Below are 27,934 nucleotides of genomic sequence, written 5' to 3'. Positions count from 1 at the left end.
TGGGTCCCGAAAACGACCCGTCCCGCTGGGTCCTGAGCAGCAGCCGTCCCCTAGCTGAGAGGGAGAGCTCCCCCGGCCCCCAGCCCCGGCCCCTCTCTGCACCCCTCCTCTCTGTTGACCAGATGAATGTGAGGGAACCCCGCAGAGCCACCCGTCACCCTGGACTGATTTGTGGGCCCCTCTTTCCGAGCTGCTACTGGGGCACCTGCCTCCAGAATCTAAATAACACCCCCAGATCCCTCTTCCTATCCATTACGGGCCCGGCCTGTCCTTCCACTCTGACCCCTACCCCTGCCCTGTGCTGGTAATCACAGGGGGGTTGATCAGATGTTTCTAAAAAAAAAAAGACTGCAGCTGACGTTCAGCACAGCAGCGGTCAGCTTTTTCACTGTGGGGTGTCCACAGTAACCCAAGCCAGGTCTAACACGGTGTGGATCTAGACTTTAGGACGAAAAAAGATGAAATAACACCTCTTAACAACGTTGTTAATGTTAAAGCATGGGACATAAAAATAATTCAATTTATTTGATAGACTTGAGTGAAAATCATGTAAATGATAAAAATTATTGCAAATCACGATTATTAAATAGTCTGGAAATGTTATGATAGGGTGAGCAATGATTGGCTCTCACTGGAGTCGACAGAATTTCCTGTAGCTCCATCTATCTGTAAAAAAAGGGTTCAATATTGTGGTACTGTACATAACCCTGCATGTAAAAACACTTAGATATGGGTGGTTGGGGGCTGGTTCTAATTTGAACACGTTTTCTAGTAGTTATGTATGGGTAAAATAGAAGCGCACATGCATTGTGTTGTGATTGTACACAGACATGGCCTTTTGTTCTACGGCACGGCAGCTGTGAGGTTTGATGGAGTGGATCAGGGGCTTGTAATGACGGTGGTGGTGGTGGGGGGGTTCAAAAGTGAGGGATGGTAGGAGTACCATCGTCAGCGTAGCACTGCATTTCCTACTGACCTATTTCACTGCTACACATGGAAAGGAGGACACTTCCTCTTGTGGAGAGGCTGGGGGCCGACAGAGGGCAGACGCAGATACGCACACGTGCCCAGACACGCACACGCACATGCATGAATGCAAGCCCAAGCACATGCATGCAAGAGCCTATTTAAATGGACCTTCACACACCAGATTACATGTAGGCCCCATCAGGTACTCACGTCATATGTACAAGAGTGCATATAGGCACAGGCACTAGCACACACATACACCCCACACACAAGAGCATTCTTAGATGCAGACTACCACCACCCCCCCCCCCACACACACACACCCACACACAGGCACACACAACATGTACATGAATATATATGCAAAATTATCCTTAGCCCACACATTTGACTGTCATTTTCCACACCTTTCCTCGCCTGGAAATATTTGCCAAAAAAGGAAACATCAGACAAGAAATCCATCTGGCAAATTCGTCCATATTATCGCCGTCCTTGAAATGGACATATGGCAGACCTCCCCGGCACCAGCGCCAGCCTGTGTTTCCCACACGGGGGACACAATGGGAGATAGTAATTAATTCCCTCGGGGGGGAATCCATCTCTCCCTGGTTCGCGGCGGTGGCGGTTATCGCCGGCGAGCTCCGCGAGGCTACATTTGTTGGGCACAATGGCCCGGAGCGGGTCGTTTGGGCGAGAATGGGTTTTATTGCTGGTGTTCGGCGGCGCTCCCCGGGCGAGCATAATGCCCCCGTTATCAGTCAGGTCCGCGGCTGACAGCGGGCTCGCATTGAAGCGGCCGGCACAATCCCCGGACCCCTGGCTGACCCCCCGCTCCCATTGTGCTGCGCGAGAGATTTATCAGCGCCGCCGGATTCCGTGTGGTCGGCGGCTCCCGGGGAACGGCGCGATCCGGCCCGGGAGAGAATGAGGCGGCCGTAAACCTGCCACGGTGCCGGGATTAGGCGGAGGCTGACAGCGTTCCGGACCGGCCCGGCACAATAGCGCTGGGGAGCAGTGAGAAGGAGCATTCCAGCATCCTCACAAGCTTTGGGAAATTATGCTAATAGGCTTATTTGCTTCAAAGCCACTTTCTCCTTTTTTCCCCCACAGTGTGAGTTAGACATTAGCGTGGCTTTCTGAAATGCACCCAGGGACTGCAGAGAAACAGTGTCCTCAGACGCTCGGAATCGGCAACGGGAAGGGAGAGACCGGGCTTCTGATTGTCAGGGCTATGGTCGCACATGTGCCCCTGTCTGTCTGTCTGTCGGACTGATTAATTGCTGCTTCTGACTGCCTGACTCTGTGTGACTAGCAGCAGTCTGTGTGCCTACAGATTCTGCTGGGCCTGTGTCTATCTGTATATCTGCAAGCTGCTTCTTTACATTCGTATGCCTACCTGTCTGTCTGTCTGTGTGTCTGCTTGTATGAATCTCTCCAGTGGGGAGATATTTAATCTCAGGGTGACTAAGAGGTGGCTGGATCCCTTGCTCCACCCACCCTGCCCCCCAGCCCACCGACCCACTAACAGGACAGCGGTAGAGTTCAGTCCCAGAGCACCAGGGTCCCGCATTGATTTAAGCGCTAACAGGGTCCTGTACCTGACACTGTGTCCTTGACCTTGGTGTGAAGGTTACAGCAGAAAAAAGAACAATGGCTAACCTGCAGGCTCCTCGCTAGGCGGAGAGGCGATGGATGACCTCCGTGGATATTACAGTAAAGGCATCGAGGAAATTACTGTGAGCCTGACGCTTCAGAAGCCTGCAGTTATTTACCCCCACCTCCCCACTCCATCACACCTCCTCCCCCTCAGAAGCCCCCCAAACCTCACCCAGAATACACCTGGAGGGCCAGCGACAGATCTCCCGATTCTTCAAGGGCAGCGTCAGCGCTGCAACTCTGCACATTTTATAATTAGCCTTTGATGCTTTGATTAAATTCATTTCCTCTGCGTTCTTGGAGTTTGCAGGGAAAGGCAAGAGAGGGGGGTCCTTGGGGGGGGGGGTTCTCTGAACTCAGAACCAGCTTCTGTTTCTTGCTGATAGCAGCTCCCCCTCAGGTGGGCCCCTGTCCCGCGATGAACGGGGTCTGAGTGCATCTGATACCGATTTCTCCGTTAGCCGAATGCTCCGCCACGCGCGGGCTCAGACAGTCTCTCACCCCGAACAAAAGAATGGAGGAGTGAAAGAGAGTGACAGGGAAAAGGCGGCCGCAGTTGAAGTAATTGCATCATGGCCATCAATGCCTGATTTAAATGAGGGTGGGGAATTAATAATGCGCCTGCAACTTTTTCCTTTGAGTTGCAGTTCTGTCATCTCCCGCCTAGTCATTGATGGGTTCCTTTAGAAATCTCTCCCTCCTAATTATGATGTATGCTGGTGACACTGCCTGAGCCAGTGACAGCCAGAGCCTGTCTGAAGTGCCTCCATTTGTAATTTAAGTTAATCATTATTAATGCGCTTGTGGATAGTGATTAAGTCGAAAATGCCCTGAGCATAGAAAATAACTCAAAGAATGGAAATATTAGAAATTAAAGAAGTTTTGTTAGGATTCACTTTTAATGTGATACATTTCTCTCTCTCTCTCTCTACCCACAAACACACACACACACACACACACACATATATATATATATATATATATATATATATATATATATATATATACACACACAGACATCAGATGTATTAATTATTGTAGATTGTTTTTTAGAGTTAATCATTTCTAATTATGACCATTACTCGCTTCTTAGCCATCTGTGGTTAGCACAACAGAACCGTGCATATTTCAGAGCAATAGCATATGGATACATTACAATAGAGCTTTTTCCCTGAAGCAGAATGAGTGCTGCACTTTACGGAGTTGCTTTTGCACCCAGGGAAAGTGTTTATGTGTACACCCCATCCAACATTCCTCTCATAAAGACGCTGCATTTTTAAAGGAGTGAAACATTTGTGGTAAATATGTGCGCTATGAGTGCCAGCGCTGAAATGTGTTGATTAGCACTATCAGCTGTGTCTGCTCCACAGCTCTTGTGTTGTGTTTAAATCCCTCCGTTCCCCCCACGGCAGATCGTTGTTTGTTCTGGTTAGGCAGGGGTAATGGCTCTGGAGTGCCTTTTCCATTCATCTCGAGAACAGTCGGCGAGGGTCCTTCAGGTCCGGAGCCCTACTTCGGGAAATTGGCAGCCGGGGGTGCCGCAAAGCCTAATTAAGCGATCCGATGCGGGGGTGATTTGAATAATAAAGCACCCCGGCGTGCGGACCGGGAAGGTGCTAGCACAGTCGCGCCTTTGTGCGGGGGGGTTGGAGGGAAGGAAACACATGTTCGGAGCTGTAAACAGTCCCTGGAGCGGAGGGCGCATTAGCATGCTAATATCCACTTCCAGCAGGCCGGCCGGAGCCCTGCCGAGCCTGGCGCTAGCTCACAGCCGTCGCCACCCCCGCCTGACGCTGAAGAATGGCCTTCCCGCCAGAGCACTGATCAAATCTAATTTTACTCCCGGCCTTGTTGGGGGGAGGTGAGGGGGGGCAGAGGGGGTGGAGGCAGAGAAGTGGAGAAAAATCTCCCTGACCTTCTAGGATGAAATGGGAGGCAGTCGGTCTTCGGAACGGCGGAAAGCCAGGAAATCCTGCTGTAATCGCTCTGTTTGCCCCTTGCAAGGCTGCGGTGTGCCTGTGTGTGCACCCCCCCTCACGCCCACCCACAGGGAAATAAATAAATAAAAATTATTTACATTTTAATCACGGAGAACTAATTTCTCAAATTCTCCTGCATTCATGATTACGAAGAGACCCGGCATTTCTACCTGTATCTCTGCTTGTGGTCGTGTGATTAAATCCTTGTTTCAGGAGAGATGTGTGCTGTTTGGAAGGAGCCCGTGGGGCAGGGTAAAGGTGATCTGATTGGGGTGTCATCAGCATTGTTTACAAGGCAGTGGGTATTGATCCAGGCTCAGCCACCTTCACTGGGGAGAGTGCCACTGTGCTGTCTGAGACAAACACGGGCACCAGTAAGAGCTGAGATCACATTACATCGCTCTCTGCTCTCTACAGCTGACCCCTCTGCAGTACATTACACCACCCTCTGTCTCCTACAACTGCCCCCTTTGTACTACATTACACCACCCTCTGTCTCCTACAGCTGACCCCTCTGCAGTACATCACACCACCCTCTGTCTCCTACAACTGACCCCTCTGCAGTACATTACACCACCCTCTGTCTCCTACAGCTGACCCCTCTGCAGTACATTACACCACCCTCTGTCTCCTACAGCTGACCCCTCTGCAGTACATTACACCACCCTCTGTCTCCTACAACTGCCCCCTTTGTACTACATTACACCACCCTCTGTCTCCTACAGCTGACCCCTCTGCAGTACATTACACCACCCTCTGTCTCCTACAACTGCCCCCTTTGTACTACATTACACCACCCTCTGTCTCCTACAGTTGACCCTTCTGTAGTACATTACACCACCCTCTGTCTCCTGGAGCTGACCCCTCTGTAGTGCATTACACCACCCTCTGTCTCCTCCAGATCTCTGAAGTGTAGAAATGTGATGATATTCTAAAACTGAAGCACTTAGTGTGTGCACATGCTTTTTTTGTGTGCATATGTGTGTGTCTGTATCTGTGTCTGTGTATTAGCGGCTGCATGTCTGAGAGGTTTGTTTTCATTTTGCTATTGACGTTAGTTAAATAATACTACGACTGAAAGCAGATCTTTTTATCAATATTAACTAGCAGTGATGGTGTTTCTTCTCTGTTTTGATGCATACACACTGATAGTGGTGCTGAGCAGACAAATAGCACGTCCTGGTACGGGGACTCTGTGAGCACCCCCACTGGCCTGTTTGGGCAGGGGACAGACAGAGGACAGCCATTGACTTTCAGACATTTTTCCATCAGCCATTCCTCAGATACATGTTCTGAGGAACGGCTGGCTTTGTTCAACACACTGCACTTGTGTGGACTAGTTTTCAAAGTTTCTTACAACGATGTATGAAGACGGAACTCTGAAAATGGAAGTGGTAAAAAGAACTGCAGAATTAATCTGTGGGCATTTTAATGAGATAACACCTTATCTCTGGAACCTTCACAATCGGGAGGGACTAAAATAACCATGGTGCTACCTATCAAGACAAACGGTAGACGGGAGACAAACGGTAGACGCTTTAATTATAGATGAGGGTATTTTGTGACTGCAGCTTATTGATTGAGCAAATGAATGCCTTAATTTCTCATCCTTGAATTTGTACAGCCAGTAGACAGAAAAAAATGCATTTACAAATTCACCTATCATATCATATGGCGAGCACTTGCACTTGCTTATTGACTGGCGTCTGACCTGGGCTTTGTTCTGTGGTCCCTGGGGAGGGACAGAGAACCGTTGCGCCACAGCCAGGACTTCTGAAGGATCGGGTTCTGTTACACAAGCAATTAGTCCGAACAGGGCCTGATGAATGAATGCATTTGTTTTGCGTCGTCCCCTACGTTATGGAGACCTGAGCGCATTACAGCACATTAATCCAGCCGCTGTTTGCTGCGTGTTGTGACTTATCCTTACGCTGATTGATCAGAGGGTGTTGAGCTAAGGGGTTGCGGGGGGGACCCTGCTGTCTGACAGATCGGCGGTTAAGGACCTACTCCCTGCTGAAATGCCACGCTGCGGGTTATGCTGGCAGGTCACATGACTGGTGATAGTAGCTGTCAAGCAGCGGCACGCTTCAGCGACCGGCGCGTCCCGCGGACGGCGAAACGATAGCGCTTCTTTCCTGAAGCTGCCGAAATGAGGTCAGCCCCCTGTCGCTCCTGCATCCTCGCCGACGAGAGTTTTGGTGAAAAGTGATCAAAGAAAGCACTCAGCGTAGCCATCGATCCTGTGGAAGCGAGAGTGCGGATCGCGTGGCTTGCGGCGAGAGGCGCGGATGATGGCACTTTGCTACGCCTGTTCGCGCTCCGCTCGGAGCCGCTAACCGCGCCGGCCTGGCCAGCAGCTGCGTCTCCACACTGCACACGTGTGATCAATAACAGCACGGGTCACACTCACTCTCCTCTGGTAGTCAGAGAGGAGACGCTTCTTGACAGACACGTCTTTTGCAGAAAGACACACTTTTTACTGTTTTTATCTAGTTAGACCTAGTAGGGTTGTGTCAGAAAGAAGGAGATAGTAAGAGGAGACTTTGGGGCAATTTAATTGAGGCTTTTAGATTCAACAAAGTGAACTACGAGACATTCTTCAGGTTGAGTTCTGTTAGTAGATCAAGTGGGCATAAATGGAAATTATCAAGAGGTATATTCTGCACAGACATCAGGAAGCATGTTTTCAGGCACTGTATGGAATGGACTGCTATGTCATGTAGTAGAGGCAGAAATGCTGGGGGTTTTTGATGACCAGGCTTGATACAGTATTAGATACTATCTTGTCTGTTACTAGTCAGAGCACTAGGTACAATTTAGTTAGGAAAATGGTAAGCATTGTTGGGCTGAATGGCCTGTTTTTGTCATTATGTTTTGTTATGTTATTTTAGTCATTCCCTTTGTATTTACATTTCAAAAATATATATTTATTTGCAGTAATATTTCTCATACATATACTCTGTACAGGTCAACTGTTCACATTCACGCTAATAAATATACAAACCACAGTTGTGTTTGCTTACTTGAAAGAGATGGATCCCTCTTTGATAGGATCTTTTGGTTTTGCTGGCTGTGCGATTATCTCATTTGGGACTCGTGTTGGCCCATTTGCCGAGGAAACGCTGCGTCGGATTTGATTTCCTGCAGCACGGGGTAATAAGAGCAGCTGCTATTTGTCAGCTTCATTTCTTACCATTGCCACAGGATCCCCGGGGGACCGAAGGTTAATTTAAACCTGATTTCCCTCATATCACACAACCTCCCGATATCCACTTGATACACCGCATGCATCTACTCTTTAATCAACTTTGGGTTGAGGGCTTCTCAAGGTAATAGCAGTGAATAGCTCTCAGTTTCATGTACAGACATTGAAAAGGTATGGACAGATTATGGCCATCCACTGGCACTGTGTCTTCGAGTTCTATCAGAACTAAAATATACTTCTTTATTTGTCTTGTCCAATTGCATTGTGTCCACTGTTCTGAAGAAAAAAATATGTCTCAACATTAAGATTAAGTTAAATAGGTACAGTCTGCTTGGTGACTTCGGGTAACTTTTTGGGTTCTAAATCAAGTGACACGTGTTTGAACCTGTTACACGACAGAGGATGAATACCAATTTCCGTGGACCTCTGTAATTAGCTCTCTCCCTGCAATTTTTCACACTTCATTCTGGATAATGGAACGGATTGTCACGGATAGAAGCGAATGAGTCGCCAAGTACAATTTAAGTCTGAAGATATTTAAAGAGTGCTTTTCCATTTTAAGAAAGGTATTTTGCATAATTCATGCAACATTCTCTGAAACATCTCGGAAAAATCATTGCTTTTTTCATTGGGTCTTATTGACGGGGCTCTATATATATGCTGTGACTGCATTTTTACATAATTTGAATGTTGCACATTTTAATACCATACCCCTGAACTTCAATTAATTTATTTATGTGGACAGAGGTCTGGAAATTGACCTACATTGACACTTTTCACTGGTTGAAATATACAGAATAGAGGTCATTCAGTTAATTACCCCCCCCCCCTCCACAGTCCCACCCCTACCCTCTTTCTTAGTCCTCACAGTCCCACCCCCAGCCCTGTTATTAGCCCCATCTCCAGCTTAATCATTGTTTTCTGTTCTTCCTGTCTTGCAGCCTGCAGACCTGGCTTCTACAAGTCTTCTTCTGGGAACCTGAAATGCTCAAAGTGCCCCCCCCACAGCTACGCCCACCAGGAGGGGGCCATTCACTGCGACTGTGAGAAGAACTACTTCCGCTCCGAGGGGGACCCTGCCTCCATGGCCTGCACCCGTAAGTTATCCGGCCTGACCCAATATTGACCATCCACCCTGACACTACTCTTCCCATGCCCCACACTGTGTGTTCACCTCTAAAACTGAAACCGACCTCACTGCAAGCTGAATGTTCAATCCTAAAACTACCCTTGCAGAAAGCAACCCTGCTCCCACCGCCCCACAACAAACACAGAACATAGTACAGTACAAAATGAACAACTTTGCATGCATATGCAGCCTGATATTAGCAGTTGAATGTTTCAAGTACAGGGATAAAGCTGCATCCATACAAGTGTATATTTAAAGGCACGTCAAATGTTTCAGCAAAGCATTATAACAGCATTGTTTCAATTTCCCCAGTGTAGCCTTGAGCTGTTTCTGCTCATTCCTACAGTGGCTGTCTTAGCCGTTTTAGCATGTACCTGCTGAGATACGATCCTGTGGAATCAGGAACCCAAGGCCTCGGTTCTGTGTCGAGGTATGAGAATGTACTCTGTTTGTTTATTTGTTTTATCCTTCCAACCCATGGGCCTCCCAAGACTATGGCTTGCAAACCAACATCCAAGAAGTATTCCACCACACCCCCCCCCCCCTTCACTCACACAAGCACACTTTCTTTTAAGGAAAACACAGCTGGTTGGCAGATGTATTCAAGGGTAGTGAAACTTTTCAAACCCACACGTTATCTATAAATCATTGTGCTTGCTATCAGAGGTCATATAAAATGATTGTTGTCTTGGATTCTGATGCCAGGTTTAACTGGGTGCATCTTTCAATGCACCCATTGATGAGCATATTGGGATGTGTCATTTCTGTTAGTCCTTTCCAAGACACTTCTTCCCAGTAAAAAGTATAACTGGACTTCATAGCAGTTTTTAGCTGTCACTGAAAGTGACACAATGCTAAGTGCTATGTAAGTTGCTATGAGCAGAATATACGTATGAATGGTTTACTTGCTGTTGCTTATTCCATCCCCTGATCCACTAAATCATTATTTCTTAATTTCGCTGACTGTAACCACTGATAAAATCTTAATTAAAAGATAACTGGGGAAACGGCAGAACGTTGTCTCTGAAATGCGTTTTATCAGTTAGAGCTTGCCAACAGGAAGAGGCTGAGAAAATAAAGATGTCTCCTAATTGCAGCGTGCTCAGGCAGTGCGATTAAAAGCAGCAGCCCATTTGAATGCGAATTAAACGCCGCTTGAAGCCCTACTGTTGCAACCCTTATCCAGACATCATTCTAGAAGATGAGCCGATTGCTCTCAGGGCTCTACTAGATAAACTGCAAATCCTGCCTCTTTCAAAGGGGGTCTTTAATTAGAGGAAGCTAACAGTGAGCATCAATAGTAACTGTGGGGAAAAAAAAAAAACTTGACAATAGCATCAGACAAGGCTATTCAACGACAGCATCTTTAGTATTTGAAGGGTCACCGAACCCAGGTGCCCAAGGGACATACACGTACTGTCATTACAAGACCCTTTGACTTCATGTCAGTCAATCTATTATTATTATATAAAATATCACTGATTTTTATATGCAGCATAATTTTTTTTTTATTCGTTATACATTTAAACACACTCTTAGCACTTATATTGGCTCGATTTGGAACCTATTTGAAAGAAAAATGTAATAAAAACAAAACAATTAGCATAGTCAGCCTCATAAACAAAACACAACAGAGACATATTTACAGCAATGTCATAACACACCCTTCAGGCCCAGTTTTCTCTAAACTTCTAAAAAAAAAAGCAGCGCACAAAAAATGCAAGTTAAGTAAACAAAAAGGATCTGCAGTTTGCTGACATCTTGATTAGGTTAGTTCTTTTCCACAGAATTAACTGGAACTATGTTATTAAGCTAAGTGTTCACTTGAATGCGAGTGGAAGGTTCTCACTGAGAGATGCTGCCCTGTTGTACGTCAGGCTTCATCCACAATATGCAAGGCTGCACTGATGAGTCATTTGCCTCAACATTGCGATTAGGCGCAGAGAGGAATCTGCATGTTGTTGCATATCTGGAGAAAATCACACTTTGTTGCACTGTATGCAGATCACAGTGTCATAACTGAATACAGTAATTGAATTCATTCTCTTACCCCAATCCAAGTAGATCAGTCCAATATCAGTACCAACGAGCAGCATTGATGGAACACTGGGGTTTTTATTTTTACCATACCTGAACTGCTGGATTCCAGCTAAATTCTGAATAGGTCTGAATTCAGAATTCAGAATTTTTACATAGGAAAATGTTCTAAGTATGTGGTTTCAAACTAGCAATGTCATCACAAGACAATGTTTCCATACCATGCTACAATCTTGTGCAGCAAGCTTGTCTGTAGTTATAGCAGAGCTCCTCCGTCTGTGGCCAGTGTCCCACAGTGAGTCCCTGTGTGTACATGGTCTGTGAGCTCCTCTGCGTGTGGTCAGTGTCCTGTATAGGGTCAGTGAGCCCCTCTGTCTGTGGTCAAAGCAGTATCCAGCAGTGAGTTTGAGGTCTGAGTAGTGGAACGTATTTCTTCTCCCTTCAAAAATTCACTCTGTCGGGACTCAACACTCTGCCGCCACCCGCAAACCCGTCAACGTTCTTGCATTCATGCACGCATATCTTATCATAAGATACCTTGCACACAGGCAAAGATGTTAGATACCAGCATGTCAACAAATTTTTTTAACGCTTTCGGAACAGGTGGCCAGGATCAACAGTGATCCTACATCTGATTTTGTTTTACCCAGGTCTTCCTGTGAAGGGTTTTAGCTGTCTATGTGAATATTTGTTGAAGACCTTTTGATTAAAAGGTCTGGCACAAATAGGCTACACTTACTACAGCTAATCAAAATGTAGGCTTCCATTTCCAATTGCTTCTTTGCTTCCCGTACCAACCTTTAAATCTATATCTATCATCTGCTTTAAATTAATTCATGGGCAGAAATCCTTCTTGATGACTGCATTAATGAGTCTAACATTTTAGCTGAAAGTGGAAAGGGCTGTCGTACCAAATCACGCAGCTCTGTAGAGCTGTGAATAATATGCTTGACTGGGAGCCTTTGAATTTACATCCTGTAGAGAATATTTATCTACATGAAACATGTTCACTTTAACAAAGTCTGATCTCCACCCCCTCAGCTTTCCCTTTCTTGCTCTCTCTGTATTTGATATACTCTTTCTCTGCCTCTCTCTCTCTTTCTACTAATTAAGCATTTTTCCAATAACATGCACTTTTTATGCTTGCTCATTTTGCATTTCTGCTAGGCTGATGGGTTTATATGGAGCTGCATGCAGTTAAATAAGCAGTAAAAAAGGGAAAGGACAAGCCTAAACTACAGGGAGGTTAATGGCAGCTATACGATCTCATTAGGCAGCTTAGCACTTCCCAGTTTCATCATCACAGTGATAACCTGTTAAAACTGTACCAACAATTATGTATGATTTAAACTGTGCAGGTCTGCACTTTTAAAAGGTCACTGTATTTTTCAAAATAAGAGTACGTTAAAAGATCTGGTAAAGCCTTAAGCACTGTACTGCAGTTGGTGTAAAAGAGTGAAAGAGTCAATTCCAATTATGTGGATGTGGAAGTGACATGAAACCCCCTCCAGAATCCCCCCCCCCCCCCCGTGCAAAATACAGCTCCTCCTCCGTGTGAGGGGGAGGGCTAATCTGGGCTCCTCCTACATGTGAGGGGGAGGGCTAATCTGGTTGTATGTGGCCCGTAATCCAGTGGCCTTGCTTGTTGTGGTCTGTTGTCTTACTGAAACAGGGGAACCGGGGAGCTTGTGTGAAGCACGGTGAGCTGTGGAATAATGAAAAGCTGGAGACTTTTTTCCACTGTTAAGCAGCGGATTACATGCTATATAAAACCAATTCCCTCAGAAGGGTCACCTGGTGTGCCTCAACCGCCCACAGACCATCAGAATCTGCGTTTGAGCGTGCTCACAGTGAGATACAGGAAACCTCCCTGCAGCCCAGCACAACGAGACTCCGGAGAAGCCTAAATTCTTCATTTCAAATCAAACAAACCAAGACTCTGCTTTTTTAAAATTGCGTAACTCAATCCCCACCATGTGCCCCTAACCACCCCCCCTCCACCTTTCCTCTCCTCGGCAAAGCAGCAGGAATAATTTTGGTCTAGTCCCTTAGTAATTATGCCCATAGGCCTGACATTAAATTCTGGAAATACTCAGAAGGTACGTTCGTAGTGAAAACATTTCATTTTTTATGTCAAACTAAATTTGAGGTTTGTGGTAAATTGGTGTCCTGCCGGTCGCCTTTCGCCTTTTCCGTGATCACTGAGGTTTCGTTCAAGAGCCCCTCATGCCGGTTGTCACTGCCTTCTGTTGCCTGCTATTCCAATCATGCTGAAAACTCACTGGCTCAACTTCTGTTCTGTCTCTTTTCTGTCCTGGGAAGAGTGGAAGATTGATATAACCATCATGTTTGGCTAATTTCACTTCCCAGTGTATTAATGACATGTGCTGACCGGGGCCATTGTAAACAGGAAGTGGGTTTCCATAAAGCACTCATATCAGCGCAGGTGTAGACTTCAGTATTGCAGCCTGGGTGGTTGTATTATGGTTGGACATATAGCTGAGCTGTTCATCCGCTAATAATCATTCCATTTTTCATTAGTTCCCTTTCCATCATTGATGTCCCATTTAAAAGCTGTTGGGAACTCTATCTTAATTAGTTATAATAGTTAAATCATGTCTGTGACAGGCTTTCATTGACTGGAGAGATCCTGTTGCCCTTTACAGAAGAAGTGGGTCTGGGACTGCTGGTAAATGGATATTTATAGTTCACCTTCCGGGGTTTCAGATTCAGATTAGTTTTTGATTGACCCAGTTTTTGTGTGCGATGAAGAATATTTTTGATATTTACAGAAGTTTCTAACGACCTGTCAGCTTTGCAGCCACGTGTCACATCGCTCGCTAACAATGTTGCTGCTTAACTGGGCATTTGTGAGTCCCCTCGTTGAGCTGCATATGAAGCTCAGCACATGTTTGAGACTCAGCTCTCTGGTCAGGTGTTGGAGAGGTGTGAACACACTTAAGAATGCTGTCAGTGAATGCGTTTCTACATAACCACAGAATTTGGCTCCAAAAGCAGAGGCTTCACAGACCTGACAGGAAAATGTCTCGCCGAGTCCTGTTGCTCTGCATAATTACACTGCTTTCACACCTTTCACTTTTCAGTCTCTAACAGGGTTTATATGTGTCCAAAAGGGATTACATTATCTGTATCAGAGAAAAAAAATTCTGAAACGATTTAGCCGAACATTTTATGTGTGCTAGTAGCTGTTTTTCACTTTTAATACCAACAGTAATACCTCCTAAATTATTGCCGTTTGTTTATAAGGTGTTTGTATATATTTAGGCTATTTAGGCTTGACCGAATAATTTTGTAAGTGTAAAGTCTTGTGACCCTTTATCTGTGTTGGCAGGTCCACCGTCAGTCCCTCGGAATGTGATCTCGGTCATTAACGAGACGTCGGTCATCCTGGACTGGACCTGGCCGGCGGACGCGGGTGGCAGGAGAGATGTGACGTACAACGTGGTGTGCAAGCGGTGCCTGCCAGGCCGGCAGTGCGAGCCCTGCCGGGGGGCGGTCCGCTTCCTGCCCCGCCCCACCGGCCTCGGCAACACCACGGTGACCGTCACCGACCTGCTGGCCCACACCAACTACACCTTTGAGATCGAGGCGGTGAACGGAGTCTCCGCCCTCGCATCCGCCCACCGCCAGTTCGCTGCCGTCACCATAACGACAAACCAAGCAGGTGAGGCCTCTCCTCAGTCTTGTCATTCACGGTTTACGTGATTCACATAGCTACATTACCTCTTTTTACAACAAATTCTATGTCCACCAAGCAATGTCTTTCATCTCTCACTCTTTACTCTTTACTGTCAATAAATTAACATCCAGATGTCTACATGCATTGGTTGCCTCAAATCTTTGGATTCCTTCGTTTTTATTTTATTTCCCTCGGTATCCGAGCTGCCGGAACGCGGCATTCCGGTTTTTACACACTGGAACTCGGCGCTCCTGTCTGAAGGTCTCATCTCTCCGCCAGGACCCTCATACACAGGCCCATCTGCTCCCGATCGGGGTCCAGTTTCCCTTGTGGCTGGGCGTGGGGGCGCCCCTTTTTGTCTTCAGCGAGGCGTTGTGCACTGTCAGTTCCGTACCGCCGTTTAATGGCGACGGTGGAAGGGGCCGGGAGGTGATTCATGGCATGGATTTAAGAGGGGTCTAAAAGGCACAGGAGTTCTATGTACTGTAGAGTAAGTGGATGAACAGATCATAGGCCCAAGATTAACAGCCCCGCAGCCTTTTCTCCACAGGAACCGCTTGACTTTGCTTTAGACTCCTTTTATCGCTCCTTATTCCCATGGTGAGAGAACATTGGTTTTTCCTGATATATATTGTGTCCTACCATGCTGTGAACATCAATGTGACAAGACAAATGGGTTTCTACAAGCCGGGGTATCAACGGCAGCTGAGTGTCAAAAAATGAGTTTGCACCCACACATCTGTGCTGGTTCTCCAATACCCAAAAATCCTTTTTTTAATGTTGAGCAGCAAAATTGTATGGTGAAGATTCCCTTCTGTTTAAACAGTCTGACTTTTAAGCACATGGGATGTGTGTGTATACTCTTTGGGCTGGGGTTCCCCTTGCCTGTATGGAGCATTTAATGTGTAAACCACAAAATGCTGGAGCTGAAATGAAAGAGACAGAGGAGGTGCACAAGGGTGCCAAGGTACCGGTTCAAAATCAGTACTAAGTGCAAATTGCATGAATGAGCCATTGTGCTCAAAACTGTGAGGGATGTAAGTGGGATTCAGTGATTTATTTATTTTTTTATTTTATTTTGTTGCCTGCACATTTTATAATATTCACATTGTGTTGAGGTTCTAGTCCTGAGCTCAGAGGTCTTGGGGGCAAGGAGAACTGAACCTCCAGAGGTGCAGAAGCACAATAGCACCGCCTGTGAGCCCACTCTGCTGAGTCTCCCGCCCTTTCTGTGAGACTCGGCCCACCCGTCCCTGCTGTTTTTGGTCCTCGGAAAGCTCTGGTGGTGCTCAGAGCCTGCTCCGTAAGGTCCCCCAGCTCCAGTACAGAAATCTGCAGCATGGACTGCCATCTGCGCAGACTGCATGTCCCCATGCGCAGCAGTGCAGCAGTGGCTTGCTCTGGACTGTGCTGCGGGTTGCACTGGCTTTGAAGTGATGCGTTATTCAGCTTTCATGTGGGTGGGCAGTAAACACAGATTCCAGCTCTCCGCCAACTGCCTCTCAACTTGGCTCTTATCGCTCTGACGGAGAGGAGCAAGAGCAAACGCACATGGAGGGAGGTTTTCCTGTTTATCCATACTGTGAAAACGATCATATTTCAAGTTACAGGGCACGGTGATTATACTTTTCTCAATTAGGGCTGTGTTCGTGCCCTTTGTGTGATTTGAGGCTATGCCCGTAAAAACACATGCGCACACACTCACGCAAACAGTGAGCGGCTTAAATGTCACCGGCTGTTTCCTCTTTCTTTTCCATTAGATTTTGAGCTCAGCCACAGAGCCCAGAGATTGGAGTTGGGTGAAATATCCCCTCTAAAGCACCCATTCCTACTGTAAATAAATACAGAGCCTAAATGGGTATTTTATTACAGCAGCCCACCACAGAGTACCCAAACTGAGAGAAAGAGAGAGAGAGAAAGTGAGAGAGAGAGCATATGTAGGTTGTGTATTAAATAGAGAGAGAAAGTGTGGGGGAGAAGGTGAAATAGGGAAGGGGAGGGGAGCAGACTTAGTTAAAGAGAATATGTTTCATGTGGATACATTTTCTCTGCAGGATGTAAATGCATAGGCTCTCAGTAAGTGTGAGACCCCTCCAGGACTTCCTTATACAGTAGTCCGGTTACCTTCATGGCTTTATAAAATAAAGATGGACGGAAATGTATGAAATCCGAAATCCTGCATCCTCTCACTGCAGCCCCCAGTGCTCTGGCGCCTCGCCCTGAGACCTTGTGAGCTTATACTGGGGAGACGTGCACTGTGACCCCTGAGCATGAAGATGAGCTTCACCTACACCATCTCTCATCACTACACCCGCTAGCTCCACCCACAGTAATCTCATGCTCTCCTGTTCTGTACTTTACCTGTGAACCTGGAGAGCTGAAACCTGGTATGGTGTGTACGGGCGAGTCCCTGCAGCCGTCCCCTCCTCACTGTTCCACCTGCATGGACTGTTCACCTGGGAAACCCCAAAATGACACTCTTCAGAGAGGCCAATCTGAATAATAGTCTCTGCCCACTGTTTTGTGATGTAATGTGATGAGACAGGGAAAATTACAAGAGGGCACACCTGTCCTGTAACTTATGTAAGTTTTTTGTAAGTAATTCATTAACACACACACACACATGACACTGTACCTCAACCGAATCCACGGCACCGTGTGGAGGACAGTGATTGACTTGTGTAGACTCTCCTTAGAGACTGTGAAAGTAGTACTGGTAACAAATCCTGCTGTACATGTGGTAGTCCTGTGGTAGGGTACTGGAAGAGGGTCTTCAAAAGACAGCAAACCAGCACATTTTCCTCTAATTCAGCAGCAAAACCTTCTCTGACTCCATAACTTATTTTCCCCTCACACTCTCAGGGGAGCCGTTCAAATTGTGTGTACTCTGTGTTCTGAGGCCTCTGTGGACTATCTGATCTGGGAGAGAGCAGGGGCAGACACCGCGCGTCAGATGAGTCTACTGCACGGCGCAGACGGTGTAAATCACGGCTACTATAAAGCGCACCATAAAGCCCTCATCCTGCCCGCGCTGCCGGGTGAAGAGGGGGACGCCAGAGAGAGCGCTAACAGACTCTGTCCATCTGGATTCATTAACTGCCAAAGCGTTCTGAAGCTGCATGATTGCAATCAGGAAATGCTCAGACGTTTCAAAGAACAACATGTTTTTTTTTGTTTTTCTTCTTGTGGCCTAATAAAATGGAAATGTGGGCCGGTCATATGCCTTCGCAGCGCTGCATGGTAATTAGAGAGCCGTAAAAAAAGAGAACGAAAGGGAAAAATGAGAGGAGGGGGGGAGAACGAGAGTCGCGGGAGAAGATTGGGACCACGTGGGCACCTGGGTGTAGGGACATTGGAGGGTGGAGGTGTGGGGGTGAGTGGGGTATGCACAGGATTGTGCTCTCTGCTGCCCCCTCTGGAGGAGGACCTCCATGGCATGGGGAGGGTCAGATTTCTGAAGCCTCTGCTTGAGAGTAGTGGGTGTCCAGAAAGGCTTTGATGACTGAATGCTTTCTCTCTCCGTCATGTTTCCTTCATTCTATATAAAATTTCATTCATAGTTTATTTCTTTATCTTATTTGAGATTTTTTTTCTGTCTTTCTTACACCATCTTTCTCGCTCTATTGATCACTTTCTCTGCACATCTCTCTTTCCTCCATTCAGTGTCTGACCCTAATTATTTCCTTCTGCCAGAACGTCCCCTCCACACATTAGTCTGATTTGCACTTTGTCCAAAACTTTATCTTGCCACCTACTTAGAGGGTTCATCCCAAAGTAAAAACAATAGATCCAAAGAACCTGTCAGTGTTGACCATACATGGTTGTACTGTGGTCTGTAAGTAAGTTGGACAATAACCCTCCTGTTTATCTTCATCCCTCTTCCTATCTCTACCCCCCCCCCCCCACCTCCCTTCGCCCCTGCAGCTCCATCCCCAGTCACCATCATCAAGAAGGACAGGACGTCCCGAAACAGCATCTCCCTGTCTTGGCTGGAGCCAGAGAGGCCCAATGGAATCATCCTGGACTATGAAGTCAAATACTATGAGAAGGTGAGTGAAGAACAGGCAATCTGTTTCTGCACAATATAATGAGCAATTAACAGGATTCAAAATAATAATTACATTAGTAGTGGTGGTGGTAATAGTGGTAATAGTGATAGTAGTGGTAATAAAAAGCATGTAGGGCTATTGAGGTACTTACATTCAGAATGTATTTATCAATACTTGTTGAGGACATGTATTGTAAAGCATGTTTGGTGAGCTTGAGCCAGAGAGGGAACTGGTATTTTAAATCCCAGAACAGAGCTACAGCATAGCACCCTAGCAACAGGGGCTGTGTCCAAGTCACCTGGAGTAGAACCAGGAGAACAGAGCTCTATATGGGCCAGGGGGCTGAGAAAGACTGGGGTTAAAGAGCTAACCATTCAGGGAGGTGTCATGGACAAGATTGTTTATTGGTTCATACAGAAGGCAAGGAGGACTATTTTAAAATCAATGCTAAATGTAATGGGAAACCGATGGGGGGGGGGGGGTCTCTCTGCTAGAATTGTCTGCTAGAATTGTAGCTGTAGCATTTTGAAGTTATTGAAGGATTTGCAATACGCATTTGGGTTGGCAGGAGAAGCGCATTACAGTAATGGAGTGTAGAGGTAATAAAAACCTGAACATCGTTCCAGCAGCTGGTTTAGGGGAGTCGGGAAACAGTGTTCCTGAGGAGAAAGAAGGTAGCTGCGCCGATGATGTTTTTGAGTGATCCTCAGATTGGATCCAGCTCCACAGTCATTTCACAGCGATGTGCAGTTATCACTCATGTTGAATTGTGTGTTTTATATTTAGGTCTATATGGTTTTGATCACTGGTTACCTGTTTTTACGGTTGTATCAGAGACCTCATATTAGTATCATGTTCCCCTGTTAAAGGGAAGAAGACCGATTCAGTTTTAATATTAATGTAATTCTGCCTTTATTTTGTGGTGATACTCATTTGTAAAGCTGAACATTTTGGAGATTTCCAAAAGCTGGAAATGGCTTCATTAGTCGCTCTTCTCTGCAGTGAGAGCCTGCTTTATCATTGTCAGCAGTGGTGCGTTACACTGAAACCCCTCCCCAAACAGAGTGTTACAGCAAATCTCCTCCCCCCGAGCGGTGAGAGTCAGGAGCAGAATGCCATGCTCAAACTGCTACCTGTGACTGGTGACAGATTTCTCTCTCCGCGATAATAGACATGAACAAGCATACAGGGGATACACTCCGCCACCTCTCTCCCGACCGCAGCGGCTGATCCGATATTCGCCAACGTACGAAACCGCGGCGACACTTGATCATGGGAGCCTCTCATCTTGAACACATTTCCTCACAGCACAGGAGTGTTCTCCCAGGCCGGAGTGTGGAGCTGGAAACCCAATCCCTGCTGCCCCGCTCCCGGGGTGTGTTTGAACTTGTGAGCGGTTAGCGCGGCGCAGGGGGAAGCACCTGCCATTGGGGCTGGGGTGCCTGTGCCCCCGGCTCTCTGGTGTGTGGAGCTTCTGTGGGCAGGACTTTCCTGCTCAGCTGCGTCCCTCACCCCCCCCAGCAGCCCCGGCTAAAGGGCCGCCGCTCGTCTCCCTGCGCCTGTCAGGGTGCGGACGTTCAGACGTCCTGAGTGAAGTGGGTAATGGGTCTCCCAGCCAGGGTCTGGCACTGCAGCAGGCCCAACCCTGTGGGACTCTCCTCTCTCGAACTGGCAGGGGATCTGAGAGTGTGAAAGAAAGCTCTGTAGCAGTTTCTAATGGCAACTGGCCAGAGTTGTCCCGCAGGAAGAAAAAAAAAAACACATTTCCTTACTCCAGCAGGTAAATGACTGAGCTCTGTGGCCACACATGCACATTAACAGAAAATACAGGCAGCTACACACATACATGCACATACACTCACACACACAGCAAGCAGCCCGCACACAGATACGCATATTCACATAAACAGATATCAACGCATGCATTTTCCTATGTTTTTTTTTTTACTTCTTTTGGAGTTTGGGTTCTAGTTCAGTTTTCAAAGTTGTCTTATTACAACTTTCAAGTATTCTTTTGCTGTTCATCCGTTTTTATACTGGTATGAAGTGGACTGTCATAGCTGCATGTGGTCACTTGGCATATGTTGCTTGTTCCTTTTCTTTTCTCTGCAGCATCTGGCCTGCAAGGAAATGAAAAGAAGCTTTCCTTATGAAATGACCCGAGCAGGGTTCTCTGACTTAGAGGGCTTGGACTTCACCTCCGACATTCACTCCCCTGCTCCGGGATGTTTTCCGAGAGGCGGGTGAAAGGCCTGCTCTAATGGAGTGCGGCTTTATTACTGACAATAAATGTGTCTTCGAGGTCTCAGTGTGAAAATTAGCACAGAGCAAATTACGGCCCTTCCGCGGGGTGCTCGATGAACTATTGGTGACATTTGATACTGGAATTAGCCTTGGTGGCATTTTTAATCACTGAAAGAGCGATGGCCCTTTCGGGTGCTCTTCCAAGCTGTTTTTCTGCCACATTTTACGAGCTTGTTCAGGGAAGATATAAAGTCATCCTTTCTGGGCATGGACAGTCCTGCAGATTTCTCAAGATGGAGGCCCCTGCTAGTGGCAGCACTCGATATGTCAGTGAGGAGGATCATCTGCAGGGCTGTTTTGACCTTCAGAGGCCTTTCTTCAGAGTGATTAGTAAGGCCTTCAGCCATAATCCCTTTAAACTGTCACAGTGACGCTGAAGGCTCTTGGCTTGGGGGTTCACCCACTGGCCAGCGGACATGGGATGGGATGCTGGGCAGAGCGGGCCCTAGGAATCGCGGAGGAGATGGAAGAGTGAGGCTATTGGAGAAGCCACCATGAGCTCACTGACAAGAACCACTGACAAGTATTTCACTGTGGAGAGCAAAGCATATTGATTGGCTCAAACCAGTTATTCAAAAAAATCTGCGTATTGTAGGAACAGCATTGTGAGGTTCATGAAACTACACACTCCCATCGTGAGGTTAAAACAGTCGCTGACACCTTCGAAAGACCGAGTGGACTGGAGGTGTGAAGGCTTGCTGGGTGTGAAGGACTCCACAGGGTAACAATAGAGGCTTCTGGGCTGAAAAGGGCTGGGGTTTACTCAAAGATGCTTCTTGATTAAGCTTGGCAGAGGATGACAGACTGCTCTGCAGCCCACCACCCACATACCAGGGAGAGGGGGCCCCAAATTTACAGACAGGTTTCAAGCCCGCCACAGGAATCCTGACAGGCTAACACACTGTGCTAGCTAAATGAGTGCAGTTCCTAAGAAAGGCTTAAAAATGCATTGGTTCCTGGATTAGAAATAACCTACTGTTTACAGTCAATCAGTGTTGGCCACGTGCCATCAATAAACCAAACGGGATGTCCTTCCTTTTCCCAAAAGACTAAAATTGTTCCCATCACAGACAGCGAAACATTCCTGTGAGCAGTGGTCCACCACTTGGAAAGCCTGCCTCTATTAAACTAAGTTCCATTTGTGTTATCACCAGGTTACTATCAGAATGAATTCAATGAAGGAAAAAAATACTTTCATGAATGAATATAAAGGACAAACTTTTGGTCTCATGGTGTAACAAGCTTTTTAATACAAGTGTTTCCAAATATGGGAATCCTAGTCATAACCATGTGAAGTTGTATTGTCCATGAACTTGACAAACCTGTTTATCCCAAGGAACCTCAGACCTATGATATGACGCCAAGGATTTTCAAAAATCTTAATGAAAATGAAGATTGTGGGAAAACTCTTCTGTGATTATTTTTCCATTTTTATCATATTTATCATCTGAAAGAGATGGGAAAAAGGGGAAAAAACCCTCCAATCAGAAAGTGTTTATTTACGTGCAAGCTTTGACCGAGGGAATGCAAGCTGAAATGCTTCTTGTATTTACACAGTTCCTCTTTCTGGTTGAGCTCAAGGCTATGGCTGTGGATTCAAGTATTTATGTTCTCAAAGCAAAACAAGGGATGTGTTTGTTCATTAATAACCATGCATGTAGGAAGGTAAAAAATCACGGGCTTTGTCGGGCTCGGATGTGCGAGGAGAGCGGACGTGGCCGTGGGCGTGCGGTAAAGACATCGCCCTGGAGACTTGGGACACACCTGTGTGTGATTTTCAGAAGGATCACATCGTGTCCCGAGCAGAAAGAGGGGTGACAACCTGCGAAAAGATTTATGGCTTAAACGAAGAAACATATCGCGCAACGCCGAGGTATCGCTTTCGTCTGCCTGGAGATCGAGACCGAATTTCAGCTTGAAGGACTCCTGTTGTCGTTAAAACCTGATGCGCTCCATTAGATGGTTGAAGGTTGCCAGGGTAGTGAGCTGTGTGTAAAATTTCTCAATCTGAATCACTTCTTAAGTTTGCTTGAGGAAGTAATGGAGGAAACGGAAAGGACCACATGGTTGGCGTGATTAATCTGTTCCACGTATCTCTCATTAGTGTTGTACTTGTTCAGTGTCACTTCGAGTTAGTTTCAGCGATTTGGCATCATGTTTATGTCCTGGGAAAAGGATAATATGTGCAAGGCAGCATTTATTTAGCAAAGCATAAGTGTGAAGGCTTTGCAGGCAGCACGCCTGCAAACAACTTTGATATAGCGTATCGATTTCAAAGAATCTTGTGTCATATTTTCATTTTGAAATAATTTCAGACTTGGCCCATGGTCAAACAAACAAAATTCAATTTAGCCTCACATTTAAGAAATGATTCTTATCAAGGACTTTTAAAAACCGAACCTCTATTCTCTAATTACGAACGTAATTTCCCATAAATTTCTTAAACATGTAGATGTACTGCTGATATCCCTTCATCATGTTGAGCTTTGGGAGATCCATGGAGAGCACACATCCCTGTGCCTGTCTGAAAAACGAGACACACCGTGGCATGTGAGAGGTGCGGGGTGGTTGTCCGGTATGATCGCGGCGAGCGAGAGACCGGCGTTAAACAAAAGAGCTCTTTTATTCTCCCCGACCCTGCGTTCCTGCCATCTGAGCCTCCCCCCCCCCCTTTCATTCCGCCTGTCTTACACCCCCCCTGCCCCCAGTTAAAGGCACATCTGGAAACAATGGCTGCAGCATAAAGGCGGACTATAAATCCTGCGCCGTTTCTCCGGTAAGGATGATCGGCGCGCTGCAGATCCTTAGGAAAGCTGTAAAAAATAAAGGTGGCGATTAATCAAGAGGAGCTGGCATGGTCTCCTGCAGTCGGGGGCCGCACCTGATTATAAACTCACATTTCGCGCTCTGGGGACTGACTCGGCGTATCAAGCTCTTGGCGCGGTGTCCACTCGTGTCGTCAGCAGGCAGTGAGCCCAGAACGCCAAGCGGACCCTTCCTCTGACCTGGCTTTAATGTGCTTCTCTCTGATCTGGTTTAATGGGTTTCTATCTGAACTGGTTTTAACCTGCATCTCTTTTACCTGGTTTTAAACACACTTCCCCCTGATCTGGTTTTAATATGCTTCTCTCCGGTCTTGTTTTCACGAGCTTCTCTCTTATCTGGTTTTAATGTGCTTTCCCCTGATCCGGTTTTAATTTCTTTATCTCATATCTAGTTCAAACATTTTTGTTTCTGACTCTTGGGTCCAGTTATTTTGCCTCTAACAGATCAGGTTTTTCCCTGTTCTGGCTTTAGTGTGGTCCTCCCTATTGTGGTCCTCTCAGACTCCCTGAACTTGTTTTAGCATGCTTCTCCCTGATCTGAGTGTAGTGTGCTTGGTCTGTGTAGAGTGCGTCCCATTTGATCTTTCAGCATGCTTCTTTCTGATTTTGTTTCAATGTGTTCACTCACTCTCTATGTCTCTTTTGATCCTTAAAGCAGGAGCAAGAGACAAGCTACACCATCCTGAGGTCAAAGGGCACCAATGTGACTCTTGGCGGCCTGAAGCCAGACACGACCTACCTACTGCAGATTCGGGCACGGACAGCCGCTGGGTACGGAGCCAGCAGCCGAAAGTTTGAGTTTGAGACCAGCCCTGACTGTAAGCACCGCCTTCACTTCTCACTGCATGTCACTTCCTGTCAAACTCACCTGGGGTTCCCCTTTCCCCAGGTGAGACCATATAGTTCATAACAAAAAATCATTCCTGTGTTCAGTGGGATCATCATCACTCGTCACACTGTCATATAAGTCATCGTTACAAACTAAATTTATTGAACAGTATCAATTTTAACCATTCAGTGATGTATGATGGCAAGCTTTTCAAATCATATGGAGGGCATTATTAGTGTGCTTTGCTGAGGATTACAGGGAGTTTTTTGGTATTATTTCAGCTTTCGTGGATGTTTTTATTGCCACAGTTTTTGTGCCTCCCCATTCAAGCTCTCTCAGACCACTCCCAGCATTGTGCTCATAGACTCCCCCGCCCCCCAAAATACGAAAAGACTCCTCTACCCGTGTACTGAGAGTCCTCCCTATCAATCACGTTGGCAGACTTCTCTGTTGTATTCCCGGAGTCCTCCCTCCTCAATCTCTGATTTGGAATGGCCGTACACATTTTACACATCTTATATAGCTTATTTGGGTTTTTTTCCAACTCTTGCTGCTAGATATTTAGTGAAGCAGATCAGGTTAATTGCTTGGCTCAAGAGTACAGCAGTAGAGTCTTGCCCGACACTCACACAGACTTGCAGACTAGTTTTCGGGCACGCTGCTCCTCTTGTAAGATCCATCAGCTAACTAACAGCAGATATCCAGAGAAGCAGAATAGTCGAGCTCCAGCCTCCTGCTCGCTTCTGAAACATTTAAAAAGAAATCGTTCTCTACCAATAGCATACTAATGCAGAAATTTTATTTTTTGGATGAATGTGTAACCTATTAAGCTGCTGCCTGTAATTTCTGTAGCCTAAATGGCTATGTAAACAATGGGTGAAAATCACTGTGCTGTATGAATCAGGGGTTTCCTTTCACATGCAATCCTATCGGAGCAGTTCTCTGTCAGCATTTTTACAGGACGCAGTTTGGGGCCTTTTAATTGACTTCCTCTGCCATTCTCATAATGCAGCCTGGGAACGGTGTCTCACTTCCCTGTGAATACTGAAGCATATGGCACAGCAAAAACAGCTTCATTTCATTTCACTATTCTTTTTGTTTGTCACGAATGCGTGGGTTTGTCCTGCATAAGACTGTTGTACCGTATGTTCTAAATAAAATTCAGCGTTGGAAGAATTAATTGTTCAGAGAACACTGAAGGTTTTGTGAAATTTTTAATTCAAATCGGCAACAGAATGACAAAGAACATGAAGCATTAGGATTAATTTTGTACATTCCCTCCTTCCATGAGTGTTTGAGTCCACTGCTTTTATGAACAATGTTTTTGGAAGAAAGTATTGGGGATTCCCATTGTGGATATGCTCAGTAAAAACTTCAGTAATTTAAGCTATGATTCAGTCATCATCATTTTGACTGATACTGACATCATTTTCTTTAAAATTGGAAGTCATACATTATTCCAGTCAGTAATGGTGAATGTTGAAACACTAAGCTATTCACTGATGTTGACTGTGCTGCATCCCTCTGTTCTCTCCACAGCCTTCTCTATCTCCAGTGAGAACAGTCAGGTGGTGCTGATCGCCATCTCCTCGGCCGTGGCCATCATCCTCCTGACTGTGGTGGTGTACATCATAGTCAGCAGGTCAGTGCTGCCTAACACATGCATAATGACATACAAACCTGCCGCTCCACTCAGCCCTGCGGTCTAAATGCAGCCCTCATGCATCATGACCTGACCTTGCCTCCTTACCTGATACATGGGCGTTCATGATTACATGACCTTCCCCCGTCTTCTGATACAAGGACACGCGTGATTACATGAACAATTTCCCTCATGTTGTTACATGGATATGCAAGTTCATGGCAGACATGGATGGCGGGCTGTATATTATTTCTCATCCTGTTGGCCTTCATAATATAGGGTAGAGAGATGGGGGTGACAGGTATCGTAGAGCACAGTCTTGACAGTGCAGGCTGAGGAGGGTGCATAAACACGTTATAAAGCCTGCAAAATATTGTTCTGCTCCGTGGACCAGAAAACCTGGCGGACAGGCAGATCTGGCCTCCCGCTGCAGTCTGCTCAGTACTCACTCGCATTACAGTTCCACACTCACACCCCGAAAACCTCTCGCACAGATCCAGGTCTGGCGCTCCTCAGAGCCAGGACCCCTACCTTCTGATAATTCGTCTTCTGGTTGACAGGTTTTGTGGCTACAGGAAATCCAAACATCCAGATGAGAAAAGGCTCCACTTTGGCAACGGGCACCGTAAGCGCATGCCTTTCTGTCATTCCAACATTTCCTGTCTGTCTACTGTACGCATGCATATTTCAGTGATTATAACACTTCCTATCTGTTTATGGCACACATATGTCCTTCAGTCCTGGTCAGGCTTCCTATCTGTCAACAGCACGCGTGCGTATTTCGGTCCTTTTAATGCTGGCAGTCTGGTTCCTATAAACTTCCATCTTTCTGTCACTCTTGCACTGTTTCTGTCTGTCAGAATGTGGCTGTTTTCAGTCAGTTGTGGAGTGTATTCTCTCACTTGCTACTGCCACCATAAGTCAGCATGCCGTTCTGTTCTATAATCTGCTTCCAATATTCCTTTGTTCTTGAAGATATTTAGTGTATTCAGAACCTCCATTTTATGGCACATATGCTTAGTCCTTACAAAACTAGTATTTCTATGAATGTCTAGTTGATAATTTATTTTTACTTTCACTTTTGTTGTTAAATGGGTTTTTCAATCAGTTTTTTACTATCAGTATGATGTATTTCTATAAGGCAACTAATGCAGTTTATTTTCAAAACACATTGTGTCAAAGTCAGAAGTTGAATACATAAGTGGATTTTGCCTGCCAAACAGGAGACCATAGGAATGCAATATGGGGTTCCAAATTTGAAATAACACTGAAGCGAATCTGGATCGGTCACTGATGTAATTATCTTAACAGGAAACACTCCCTTTTACTCTCTTTCAGTGAGGCTGCCAGGAATCAGGACCTACGTGGACCCCCACACTTACGAGGACCCCAGTCAGGCTGTCCACGAATTTGCCAAAGAATTAGACGCCTCCTGCATAGCTATTGACAAGGTGGTCGGTGCAGGTATGAGACGGAATACTTTTCACATATCCATTGATCGCAGAGATTTGTAGCTGTCAAAAACTTTAAGGGAAATACATTTGCTGGTAGCAGTTGTGTCAATCAGTAGAAAAGAGAATCATTTAAAACCTCAGCTGGAGGTGGGT

General features: G+C 46.2%; 1 protein-coding gene across 2 annotated transcripts in view; it reads left to right on the top strand.

Annotated features, from left to right (window-relative positions):
• Positions 1 to 27,934, top strand: part of epha3 (eph receptor A3) — a 107,367-nt gene that overhangs the window by 50,532 nt on the left and 28,901 nt on the right. For both annotated transcript variants that reach the window (XM_064310338.1, XM_064310339.1), the window contains exons 4-10: positions 8,754 to 8,909; positions 14,331 to 14,663; positions 18,603 to 18,727; positions 24,512 to 24,674; positions 26,225 to 26,327; positions 26,888 to 26,952; positions 27,666 to 27,791. In XM_064310338.1, the coding sequence (XP_064166408.1) occupies positions 8,754 to 8,909; positions 14,331 to 14,663; positions 18,603 to 18,727; positions 24,512 to 24,674; positions 26,225 to 26,327; positions 26,888 to 26,952; positions 27,666 to 27,791 (1,071 nt within the window). The remainder of the gene's footprint in view (positions 1 to 8,753; positions 8,910 to 14,330; positions 14,664 to 18,602; positions 18,728 to 24,511; positions 24,675 to 26,224; positions 26,328 to 26,887; positions 26,953 to 27,665; positions 27,792 to 27,934) is intronic.

Source organism: Anguilla rostrata, chromosome 15 (genome assembly GCF_018555375.3).
Source record: "Anguilla rostrata isolate EN2019 chromosome 15, ASM1855537v3, whole genome shotgun sequence".
Taxonomy (NCBI): Eukaryota; Metazoa; Chordata; class Actinopteri; order Anguilliformes; family Anguillidae; genus Anguilla; species Anguilla rostrata.
This window is presented reverse-complemented; position numbering and strand designations above follow the sequence as displayed.